General features: G+C 53.3%; 1 protein-coding gene across 1 annotated transcript in view; it reads right to left on the reverse strand.

The window, feature by feature from the left end:
* The window catches only part of Lrp1 (LDL receptor related protein 1), an 84,146-nt gene that overhangs the window by 31,342 nt on the left and 40,321 nt on the right, over window positions 1-12,483 (reverse strand). The window contains exons 21-34 of the mRNA XM_021175130.3: window positions 9,830-10,012; window positions 9,283-9,483; window positions 7,045-7,290; window positions 6,675-6,872; window positions 5,522-5,726; window positions 5,191-5,355; window positions 4,479-4,723; window positions 4,185-4,316; window positions 3,493-3,720; window positions 3,138-3,312; window positions 2,958-3,052; window positions 2,626-2,775; window positions 1,919-2,059; window positions 1,444-1,578 (exon numbers count right to left, since the gene is read on the reverse strand). Of these exons, the coding sequence (XP_021030789.1) occupies window positions 1,444-1,578; window positions 1,919-2,059; window positions 2,626-2,775; window positions 2,958-3,052; window positions 3,138-3,312; window positions 3,493-3,720; window positions 4,185-4,316; window positions 4,479-4,723; window positions 5,191-5,355; window positions 5,522-5,726; window positions 6,675-6,872; window positions 7,045-7,290; window positions 9,283-9,483; window positions 9,830-10,012 (2,499 nt within the window). The remainder of the gene's footprint in view (window positions 1-1,443; window positions 1,579-1,918; window positions 2,060-2,625; window positions 2,776-2,957; window positions 3,053-3,137; window positions 3,313-3,492; window positions 3,721-4,184; window positions 4,317-4,478; window positions 4,724-5,190; window positions 5,356-5,521; window positions 5,727-6,674; window positions 6,873-7,044; window positions 7,291-9,282; window positions 9,484-9,829; window positions 10,013-12,483) is intronic.

Below are 12,483 nucleotides of genomic sequence, written 5' to 3' on the forward strand. Positions count from 1 at the left end.
GGGCAGAAGAGACTTACATTTCTTTCTCAGCACCCTACCCTCTTAATTCAACCCCAGTCTTCCTTCCAAGGCCCTCAGGGGAGGTCGCAGCAGACAACCAGAGTAGCAAGACTCCAAAATCTAGATTCCCAGTTTGGCACTTGGTCTGACCTTAACTTTCTCATTGTCCTGCCTCTGCTCAGTTCCAAATCCTTTCCCAACATAAAGTTCCCAACATCCTGCTTGCCCCTGGGTCAGTCTTGTTCTCAGTTTTCCTGTTTTTGAAAAGGCACTGCTCTCTATGCATCCCAGAATCCTCCCTGACTCCCATCCCTTGAATACAATGTGTGCCCCAGTGAATCCCTCCATTAAGCCTTGGTTGCTTAAACTCTGTGAAAGAAGAGAAGGAAGAGGAGGAGGGAGAAGAGGAAGAGGAAAAAGAGGAAGAGGAGGAAGAGGAGGAGGAGGAAGAAAAGACGACCACCACTACCACCACCACCACCAAGTGCAGACACTAAATGTCTCCTGAAATATGCTCAGTGTACTCAGGGTTCTGAGGAGCCAAACAGTAAAAACACAATGTTTCCATGTTGCTTGGCCCAGGGTTCCTTTCTGTAACACCCACCCACATCAAAGCAGGAGGTTTCTGGCAGAGCACTTTGGGGAAAAGTGTTGTCCAAGGGCAAGCTTGTAAACCAGCAAGCTCTTGTGAAGTGCCTCCTAGTCTCATCCCTTCCCTGCAAGCCAGTTGAGTAGCCCGGCCTAGGGCCTGCCTCCTCACGACACTCTTAATAGTTTCCTAACTGGTCTGACTGCCTTGGTTCCTCCCTCCTCCATTCTGCAAGCCTTCTGCCCCAGGGTTAATCTCCAAACACCACTTTCTAGGCACTCCTGGCTGAGAACCCACAGGTCCCCACCCTAGCTCGAAGCCTTATCACAGTCTTCCCACACTGCCCTCGGCAGGGCTCAGCGGCCCTGGAACTTGACTTCTCAGCTATATTTCTTGCCTCTTACGTAGCATGAGTGTCTGTCTCCAAGGCGTGCACACATAGCTGGGATTTACGTCAGGGCTCAGGGCATGTTAAGTACACCCTATTGTACCACCAACTTCTCTCTTCAAGGTACCAAGCATCAGATTCTACCCACTCTATAAACCCAGGGCACAGCACAGGGCACGCCTCTTCTGCCAAGCTGGCCTGCCTCTGTCAGCCGGTGTCTACCTCACCAAAACCTAGTGCAGGTCCTGAACAGTCACTAGTGCTTTGTGGTCCGGCTTCTCACTATGCTGGCCCCACTTTCTGGCTCCAGCTTTTGTCCTCAGTACCCAGAAGGGGGCACTGGATAAGCATTTAACCCAGAAGCCTCCTGGTAACACACAATGAGCACCATCTTTCTCAAATGCATAATGTAGCAATAGGGTAGAAGGGGTCAAGGCTGGTCAGAGAGGAAATGCCGGGAACTGACCCTCACAGGCCTGCTGTCCGCTCCGGAGGCTGTAACCGGCTGTACACATACAGGAGCGAGTCGTCTCTGATGTTGGCAGGCAGAGCTGGGAGCAGTCTCCGTTGTTGACACTGCAGGGGTTGGTGCCCTCATGCTCTGCGGGAGGACACAGGAGTGAAAAGAAAGGGTGAGCCTTGGTGGGGGACAGGCTTGGGCTGCTCAGAGAGGACAACAGTCACTGGATTCACCCTGGACCTGTCAGGGTCACACCCAACCCAACTCTTAGGTCTTATGTCTTCTTAGATCCCTGGACCTTCTGGCCAGACTGAGTCTACATTTCACACGAGTGGGGGTAAGGTAAAAAGCCCTCCCTCTATGCCTTCACCCCCCTGTTCTGGAGGCTGCTCACGGTCACAGCCCTGCAGTCTCTCTGCCACCCCTCATCCCTCCCGCTGCAGACGCCCTCCACACACCACATTGCGCGCCAACTGCATACCTAGTTGGATGCTCTCGTCATACACCTTCATGTGCATAACCAACGTGGTACTGTTCCGCAGCACCACGGACCCAGAGCCGTCGGCTTTGTTGCACGTGCCCATCTTCTCTGACACCTGATCTGCCCACCACAGCTTGTCCCCTGGGGCAACAGGAGGGAGTAAGACTCTTGGGAAGGCCCTCTCCTAGTCCTCTTTTTCTTTTAAATATAGATTTTTTTTTTTTTTTTTTTTTTTTAGCTTTTCAAGACAGGGTTTCTCTGTGTAGTTGTGGCTGTCCTGGAACTCACTCTGTAGCCCAGGCTGGCCTTGAACTCAGAAATCCGCCTGCCTCTGCCTCCCGAGTGCTGGGATTAAAGGCGTGCGCCACCATGCCCGGCTGATTTTTTTTTTTTTAAATTAAGATTTATTTATTATATGTAAGTACACTGTTGCTGTCTTCAGACACACCAGAAGAGGGCATCAGATCTCATTACAGATGGTTGACAACCGAGCCACCATGTGGTTTCTGGGAATTGAACTCAGGTCCTCTGGAAGAGCAGTCAGTGCTCTTAACCACTAAGCCATCTCTCCAGCCCCCCAGCTCTCTTGCAGAAGTCATTATTAGGCTTACAGGGGGTGGAAAGTGGCCCTCAGGATCTCCCCCATCACCTGTTCAGCTGTGCCTAGCCTGCTCTCCTTCCACCCCTCCTCCCACCTGAGCCCTCACCCATGATGGCCAGGGCAGTGGCCTTGCCCAGCTGGCTCCGCATGGTGTCGATGACCTCCAGCTCGCTCCCATCCAGATTGCAACGGTTGATTGTGTGGTTCCCAGAGCTGATCCAGTAGAGTTTGCTCTCAGGGAAGTCAATGGCCAACCCTGGAAGAAGAGTGGGTGTCAGAGCCATGGAGCCCTCCCTGGTCCTTGTGGCTCTGGGACAAGGTATAGCGAGAGTAGGCATCAAGCTGGAAGCTGGAAGAGGCCTAGGGCACCAGAGAGACACTAGGAGCATCTCCTAACGGAGCTAGAGGCCTGCAGGAGCAAGAAGAGCAAGTGCATACCCACAGGGCCCTTCTGGCCACTGAAGAGCAGAGTGCGGTTGCTCCCATCCATGTTGGCCATGCTGATGTTGTCCCCATCAGTCCAGTAGAGCTTGCTGGGAAAGGAACCAAGAATTGGGTAAGGGTCCTCCCCCTTCCCTCCTCACACAGGTGCGCCCCAGCCCCTGGCTGCAGACTGACCCACGAAGCGGGTGGACGACCAGGCCGTGGGGCTGCTCCAGGCCCTGCACCACCGCATTCTTGAAGGAGCCGTCCAGCCGGGCCACGTTAATCTGCTTCTTGTTGGTGTCGTAACTTGTCCAGAACAGATTTCGGGAGACCCAGTCCACAGCCAGCCCGTGGGCATTGGGCAAGTCTGGGGGCACAAATAGGGAGTCGGTGGTTGGTATTTGCAGGGTATAGGCTGAGGAGAGTGTGCTACCGGCTGGGGAGCGAGGGTCAAGAAGTGGGCTAGAGATAAGATTTGGAGAAGGAGTATCAGGACCACAGGGGATGTGACTGGTATGAGCCTAGGGGTGGAGGGCAGGGCCAGAACCTGCAGAGACAACGGTCTCCACGCCGGTGCCGTTGATGAATGCCCTTTTGATGGCTTGGGTCCGCACATCAGACCAGTAAACTCGCTGCTCTCGGGCATCATAGTCCAGCACCGTGACGTTGTCGATGTCGGGCACCGTGAAGGAGATGATATAATTGTAGTACGGGGCATCCAGATCCACGCCCCGGATCTCCATCTGACGTGCGTACAGCAGGAACTTCTTAAACTCTGTGGGACACAGGAAAGTCATTGAAGGCAGTCGCTCGCCTTCAAGTTTCTCACCTACCTAGGTTAGGTCTCTCCCCTGAATCCCCCTGTGTGCTGTTGGCCTTTTGCTACGATGGTGGTCCTCAAACTTCCTAACGCTGTGACCCTTCCTCATGTTGTAGCCTCCAGCCATAAAATTATTTTCATTGCTACTTCATAACTGTAGTTTTGCTATGCTTATGAATAGTAAGATATTTGGTATGTGACCCCCGTGAAAGGGTCACTTGACAATCCCAAAGGGGTCGAGACCCACAGGTTGAGAACTGTGAAGAGACTGTGTCAGATCCTGGCAGTTGTGGCTCCTTCCTCCAGCACTAGCAAGTTTTCAGAGCCCCTCCTTCCAGTCATTCCTTTGCTTAACAGCAGGGACCTCTCCTTCAGCCTCAGTTTACCCGTAACTGTTAGAGGAGGAGGTGGCTTCCTACCATAGCAGGTGGTGTTGTCCTTGTGCAGCTTCATGAGGTGGGGACAGGCGCAGGAGACGGTCCGGTTGTAGTTGATGAGGCACAGATGGGAACAGGGACCCCGGCCGCCATTGGCCTCACACGGGTTTGGAGCTGGCCCAGAGAGAGGAAGCAAGAGCATCCTGGGATATGTTGATCCCTCCCTGGCCCTTCTTACCCAGGTCTCATCCCCCCCACACCCCGTTATCCCAGCACCCTCCCCCACCCCCATCCAAGGGCTGGTGGCTCCTCTTCAGTCGCCTGAAGGCCCCTTACCCATGGGCTGCCGGGAAGGGTGATACACCTGCAGGTCAAAGGGCTGGGTGTTGGTCCTCTGTACCACGGTGACGTTGTGGCCAGTCCACTTGTTGGCCTTAGCCAGTGTATTTGTTCGCCAGTCGGTCCAGTACACCTCCCCACCATACAGTGTCACGGCAAATGGGTGTGACAGGAACTCGTGTCCCCGAAGCACCTCCATGTGGCCAGAGCCGTCATACCGGGCTGAATAGATGGCATCTGACCTGAGGGTGTAATGGAGGGGTCAGTGGGGGTCTCAGCAAGGTGCCCTGCCAGGTGCCCACCTTCCCTCATCCTTACAACTCAACACACCAGGGAACTTCCCTTCCCAAGTCCTGCCTGGGACTGAAGAGAGAATGCAAGGTTGCATGCGTTGGGGGTCGGGGTAACCCAATAGGTTGGGATCCTAGCCTTAGGCCCTCCCCAAGGGAATCATCTAGATTTCCTTCCCAGGGCTACAGTTGGCGTTTGGAGCTCCAGGGTGAGTTAGGAAAAGGCACCTTCTCTTTGCCCTGGGCAGGCAGAGCCCTCAGCAGAGGACACGGGGTATGAGAAGAGCGGAGGGTAGATGGATGACTGCAGGTTACAACCCTGCTCCTTCTCATCTGTCAGTTCCCCTCCCCCCATCCTCCTCTTGGCTTCATCTTTCTTCACGCTGGTCTTGTCCCTCCCCTGCCCGGGTGCTGCTGACCTGGCATCAATCCAGAGGATGCGCTTCTCCAGGTAGTCCACGGTGAGCCCATTGGGCCAGCCCCCAGAGCCTGTCTCCCGGTGGATGGTTCGGCGGCCAGCCCCACTCATGGACGCGGCCTCGATTCGTGGCAGGCTGGCATCCCAGTCTGTCCAAAACAGAATCCTAGGGAGGGAGGGAGGGAGGAGGGCCAAAGATGGGGTGGTCACACCACAGATAAACAAGCTGGGGGAGTCAACAGTACCAAGAAGATAAGTGTCCCTGGACAGGCTGAACACAGGGCTACGGAGCGGGGGTGGGTAGGGGCGTAGGGGTGGGGCAGAGTCCTCACCCATCCCGAGGGTCCAGAGCGATGGCCCTCGGGTGCTCAATGTCACCCGCCAGCAGAGTGGTTCGGAGGGTTCCGTCCAGCTTGGCCACTTCGATCTGGTCCAGGTTGCTCTCCACCCAGTAGATGTTGCCTGCAATCCAGTCTACAGCCAGGCCCTCTGGTGTGGCCAAGCCATACTGAATCACCACCTCAAAGCTGGTCAGGGCTAGGAAGAGAAGGTTGCAGGTGGTTAGAGACTCCTGGGCTGGGGCTTGGCGAAGGCGTGGATCTCAGGGTCCCTCAATGATCCACCTTCACCCTGACACCTCTGCTCAGAGAGCTGAAGGGCCTGGCTCCCACTCTCCTCTCCCAGGCCTCTTTCCCCCTGGGAGGTAGGTGGGAAAGGGAGCTCTTGGAGGAGGGGGTGAGGTCAGCCACTTTGGGTATGTACTGTGTCTGAGGTGGGGTAACCTGGGCAAGGAGGTCAGGGCTGACGGAAGCTTCTGGGAACATGTTTGGACATACTATCAGGACGATGCAACATGCTAGAAACTACCCACTGAATGTCCTAAAGACACTCTACCCTAATATGTCCGTGTGTCTTATTATTTTAGAATCTGTCATGTGACGACAGCTCAGTTTACTTAACTATTCTCCTGAGGACGGACATTTGAGATGTTTCCAAGTTTCTTTTGTAATAAACAACACAAACTCCTCTCTTAAAGCATGTCTCTTGCTTGCCTCTGTGCAGGGACCCTGACACACAACTTAAAACTCTCTGTCTTGATCACTGCTGTATCCAGCGCAATAGATGCTCAATACTGAGCCTGTGATGGCTCAGGCTACCCCGAGACAGAGGTGGTCCATCCCTACATGGCATTTTCCTTCTAAGCCCGAAATTCCAAGACTGGGGAACCAGGCTTCAGGCCGTTCCAAAGAAAGGGTGATCATTTTGTTAATTATCAGGCAGCAGCAATGCTTACGATAATTACGGGGCATCAGGCTCTGAGACCCACAGCAAAATCCAACCCAATTAACGGTGGGGGGGTGCGCACCGGGGGATGGGCAGCCGAAGCCTCAGCTCCGGGGCCACCTGAATCTGGGCCCATGACCCTGAGTACCCAAGTGCCATCTGTGTACAATCCTGGCAACTCTCCCAGGCCCAAAGAGTCACCTCCGTTGTCCAGGAGTTTCCCACGGTAGATCTTGTCCTCTACCACGTCGGTCCAGTAGAGGGCGCTCTGGCTGAGGTGGAAGTCCAGGGCAATAGTGTTGCGCAGGCCAGGCACTAAGACGCTGTAGTCCCCCTTGTGAAGGTCAATGCGCCTGATCTCGTGGCGGTTGGAGAAGATGATGAAGGGTTTGAAGGGATCTGGAGGGAGGCATGTGTTCAGGTCAGCAAAGGGCTTAGAGCCACTCACTGTGCCACCCTGTCCTGGGATATACATACAGCGTCCCTGCTAGCCCTGGCCTTCAGCCCACTGTTGCTCAGGCACGTAACCAGCCCTGCTTGGCTGGCTCACCTTGACCCCACTGCATCTTACCCAGACTGCGGCAGCTTTCCCCGTCGGGCTCCAAGACCCAGCCCTCGTAGCAGGAGCACTTCACACTGAACTTGTTCTGGTCACACTTCTGGCTGCATTTGAGGTGCTTGGCACAGTAGCTCTGGATCTGGCAGGTATGGTTGTCAGAGCCCAGCTCCATGCCCAGAGGGCAAGAGCACACAATGCCTTCACCAGGGGCCACCGAGCAGTTGTGACTACAGCCACCATTATTCAGAGAACATTGATCTGGGGGGGACAGGAAAGAGATAGGGTCAAGATCTGGGTGGAAGCAGGACATGGCCCTGCCAGGGCTTCACATTTTTTTTGGTATCCTGTTCTGAGCCCCAGAGCCCTAACCACAGTCCTGCTGAGCCTCTGTCTCCTTCCCAGGCTCTCTTAGGATCAGGATTGGAACACCAGAACCTGACACCCGGACTATCATCCTTTTCCTTACCCCTGTGTGCTCTCACGTCGATGGCTGGGACCTGGGCATTTTGCCTGCTCTTTGGGAGGATACTCAGGTCAGGGCCCTTTCTTTGATCCCTCCCGATTCACGTGTGACACAGGGCAGGGTGCAGAGGGGAATGCCCTGACCTTCCTAACTTGCCCCACGGCAGCAGTTTCTGGGCCAGCCTCAGATGGCTGTACCCTTCACTCCTCTTTCCCAGAAGTCAGAGGTCTTGTTTGCTCTGGGACGGTGCAGTTTGCTCAGACCTCCTCGACCCTCCTCCCTCATTCTGCACATGTTGCCCATTTCCGGGAACCCAGTTAAATTCCCTCCTCCAGAAGTCAGCTCAAATCATGCCTCAACCCTGTGCTTCACCCCAAGCCTGGCCTCCCATTTCAGTGGTCTGACTGAGGGTGTCTGTCCCAGGTCAGGAGTCTTAACGGCTCCCTCCCTGCCCTGTGAGATGAGAGTGAGATGGCCCTGGACTAGTTTATTTAAGGGCTCTGTGCTTCTTCATCCTCAGTTGGCGGCAGACAGTGGCTGTCTACCTGGGCCACTTTGTTGGGGTTTTTTTTGTTTTGTTTTTTTTTTTTTGTTTGTTTGTTTTGTTTTGTTTTTAGGTATTTTCCTCAATTACATTTCCAATGCTATCCAAAAAGTCCCCAATACACTCCCCCCCCAGTCCCCCACCCACCCACCCCCACCCCTTGGTCCTGGCATTCCCCTGTACTGGGGCATATAAAGTTGGCAAGTCCAATGGGCCTCTCTTTCCAATGATGGCCGACTAGGCCATCTTTTGATACAAATGCAGCTAGAGTCAAGAGCTCTGGGGTACTGGTTAGTTCATAATAATGTTCCACCTATGGGGTTGCAGTTCCCTTTAGCTCCTTGGGTACTTTCTCTAGCTCCTCCATTGGGGGCCCTGTGATCCATCCAATAGCTGACTGTGAGCATCCACTTCTGTGTTTGCTAGGCCCCGGCATTGTCTCACAAGAGACAGCAATATCTGGGTCCTTTCAGCAAAATCTTGCTAGTGTATGCAATGGTGTCAGCGTTTGGAAGCTGATTATGGGATGGATCCCTGGATATGGCAGTCTTTAGATGGTCCATCCTTTCTTCACAGCTCCAAACTTTATCTCTGTAACTCTTTCCATGGGTGTTTTGTTCCCAATTCCAAGAAGGGGCACAGTGTCCACACTTTGGTCTTCGTTCTTCTTGAGTTTCATGCGTTTAACAAATTGTATCTTATATCTTGGGTATCCTAAGTTTTTGGTTGTTTTTTTAGATCTATTTATTTATTATATGTAAGTACACTGTAGCTGTCTTCAGATACTCCAGAAGAGGGCATCAGATTTCGTTACGGATGGTTGTGAGCCACCATGTGGTTGCTGGGATTTGAACTTGGGACCTCTGGAAGAGCAGTTGGTGCTCTTAACCACTGAGCCATCTCGCCAACCCCCCCCCCCCCCTTATTTTTGTTTTTCTCTTTCAAGACAGGGTTTCTCTGTGTAGCCCTGGCTGTCCTGGAACTCACTCTGTAGACCAGGCTGGCCTCGAACTCAGAAATCCGCCTGCCTCTGCCTCCCAAGTGCTGGCATTAAAGGCGTGCGCCACCACGCCTGGCCCCCTGGGCCACTTTGTAAAGTAAATGTTACAGGAGTTGTCACTTCAGGCAGGGCCAAGGCAAGTCCTAGGTCACTGCCCCAGATCATTTCCTATAGTCCTACTCTGGACAAGACCTCCCCTCTCCCCACTGCTGAGCAACCCCAGGCCCTGCATGGGTGCCTTACCACAGAGCTCGCCCTCATCTGAGCCGTCTCCACAGTCATCCTTGCCGTCACACAGCTTGTCAGGAGGCAGGCAGACAGAGGTGTTGTTGGCGCAGGGATGGGAAGGTGGCCTGCAGGCCAGGGCCTCACAGTTCTCCTCGTCAGAGTTATCTTCACAGTCGCTGTCGCCATCACACACCCACGCCTTGCTGATGCACCGGGCTGAGGGACCAGGATGGGGACAGAATGAGGAACCAGGCCTGGAGAGTGGAACTCACTGTGCCCTGCCCAGACCCAGCTAAGAATGTCTTCACTGAAGTGCTTAGGAGCCCACTATAAACCTTGAAACCTTTTCTGTCAAACCCACACAGCTAACAAAGAAGGTGCAGAACCTGCAGAAGAATCGAACGGTGCTCGATTCTGGCCAGGGTTTGGGTTCCTGGGGTCTTTCATACAGACTCTGGCTCTTTCTTGCCCTTTCCTCTACATAACACCAAGCCACTGTTACATTCTCAAGATGGCCTCCTCCTACCCATGAGGCTCCCCGCCCTGCTCTGCCCCCTCTCACCGGAGTCCTTGCAGCCAAATTTGACATTTGGGTCACAAACATGGGTCACGCCCTCACAGCTCTTCTCATCGCTGGAGTCCATGCAGTCGGTGTCCCCATCGCAGCGCCACCGCAGGGGGATGCACAGGCCATCTAGGCGACACTGGAACTCATCCGAGTGGCACCCACCAGGAGGTCTTGTGGCTGGAGGACATGGGCGGGGGTTGGGGTGTGCATCAGGAGGGAGAGGCACCCTGGACAGATCTCTGTCACTACCTCTGCTTAGCCTAGATGCTGAGCCAAGTAAGGATGCCCTGGGTGTCCTGTGAGCCTGCCGATAGCCAGAAAGCATTAACTCATCGACAGACTCAGATGTTGTATCTTCAAGGACCCGGGTGACCCTCTTATCTAATGCCCCTCCTCTAAGCTTATGATAGTAATTAGCTACATATTCCAACTGTCAGGGCAGAACTCAAATACATCAACCTAACCGTGTTTCCCTCATTCCCTGCATACTCTCTGTATACAGTGATGTTCTAGCACCGTCCCTCCCGCGTGCCTCAAAGACCAAATCCTTCCTTCAACATAGCTTAGAGTCTAGTGGAGGGGGGTGGACCTAGGCTATGACTGCAGGCAATGGCAGGAGTTTAACAGTGCCAGCCTGATGAAATGACACGTCAGGCAAGACGGCCTTGGCAGGCTCCTGAGCAGAAACCGCCTCAGCGGGAATATGAATTGAAGAGTGAGCCACCAAGATACGTGCAGCTGCACAGCCAACAGAGGAGCATCCCGTGGGAAGACTCCAGATGGGACAGTAGAGGCAAAGTTGGGAGGGAAGGGGCAGAAGGCAGAGCATGGATCAGAGGTGGGTAAAGGGCCCAGAGGTCTCAGCACCTTTTTCATGTGTGCAGAGAGCTTGTGAAGCCTGAGGGCAGTGTTGGGGCACAAGATCACTGACCCATCTGGATCTTCCTGTATCTCACCTAATCCTGTAGGCCAGTGGCATAGTAGAAATGCCTCACCCTCCACCCCCAGTGTGAGCACTGATGATCGGGTAACTGGGGTGGCAGGGTGTGCCCATGTCTCAACTCTCAGCAGCTGCCTATGACCTGACTTCCTTCCCTGGGGGGGGCCTGAAGTTCAGCATAAGGTAATTTCCTTCCGGGGTTGTTTTCCAAATGTACCACCCATCTTCCAAAGTGCCCCAGTGCCTCCCAGGTCAAGCCTCTGCCCAACTGTCATTATGCTATTGGAAGCAGCTGCTTTCGGAGTAGCCCCATTTCCTTGACCCTGCACAAGGCATCTGCCATCTAACCAGCCTCCTGCTACCCCCATAGGAAGCCTTACACTTTCCTATACAGGTACTGAAATCACCTGCAAGCCCACTTCCTCCTCAAGGTACTGGGCCATGCCAGTTCAGAACCACAGGTTAACTATCATTGCCAATCACTGTCCACAAGCCAGGTCCCACCCCTCCCATCTCCACCTACTACTCGCCCAGATACAGAGGAAGCCAGATCTACTTGGCTTGTTGGGCAAGGCCTGCATTGGTTCACCCATCTAGGAAGGGATCCTTTCTTAAACCCCCTAGTCCTTTTCAGAGATGATCCTGAAGCCTGAGCTTCTTGTGACCCTCTTGTCACTGCCTCTCAGCTGAATGCGTAGACTGGCCCATGGCACTCAGGACGATGCTAATTCTGAGGCAGGGACTCCTAGCTGGAGGCTCATGGGCCATGTACAGCTCGCAGAAATATTTTGACCCATAAGTAAACTGTCAGTTGTCATGAACTGAACTGCGATTCCTAAAAAGATGCTCAACTCCGCATACCACCTTGTTTGGCAATAATGTCTCTGTAGATTAAAATCACTGGGGTAGGGACTAATTAACAGTATTAATGTTCCTATAAAAAGAAAAATGTAGGGGGCTGGGGAGATGGCTCAGCAGGTAAGACACTGATTGCTCTGCTGAAGATCCTGAGTTCAAATCCTAGCAACCATATGGTGGCTCACAACCACTGGGAATGAGATGTGATGCCCTCTTCTGGCGCATCTGAAGAGAGCTACAGTGTACTTATGAAAAATAATAAATAAATCTTTGGGCCGGAGCGAGCAGGGACTGAGCGAGTGGAGTTGACCGGAGCGAGGAGAGGTTCTAAAAATTCAATTCCCAACAACCACACGAAGGCTCACAACCATCTGTACAGCTACAGTGTACTCATATACATAAAACAAATAAATAAATCTTTAAAAAAAAAAGAAAAAGAAAAAAGTGGACCCAGGGACAGACACATTTAGGGAAGAAGCCACATGAAGACGAAGGCAGGGGCAGGGTAGTGTGTCCAGAACAAAGGAAGACCAGAGGCCTCTGAAGACACAAGGATGTGTTTTCCTTCACGGGCTGAGGAAGAGCCAGCCCTGAATTCAGGACAGTTTGCTTTTTCTACCTCACACACTGTGTGGAGCACAATTCTGTCATCTACGCGCTCGCTTGTGGTACAGAAATGTTAGCAAACTGATACGCCAGTGTCAGAATACAGTGCATTTCAAGGGGAAAAAAAATGGCATTTCTGTCTTTTCTTAAAGCCAGACCCAACTTACACTGGTCCTCTTTCTCGGCAGTGACGAGGCAGAGCTAAGACACCAGCGCCCTCGGAGAGGACCTGTGCCCTCTGGGA

Source organism: Mus caroli, unplaced genomic scaffold (assembly GCF_978045245.1).
Source record: "Mus caroli unplaced genomic scaffold, Mus_caroli_1 scaffold_9, whole genome shotgun sequence".
NCBI classification, from domain to species: Eukaryota; Metazoa; Chordata; class Mammalia; order Rodentia; family Muridae; genus Mus; species Mus caroli.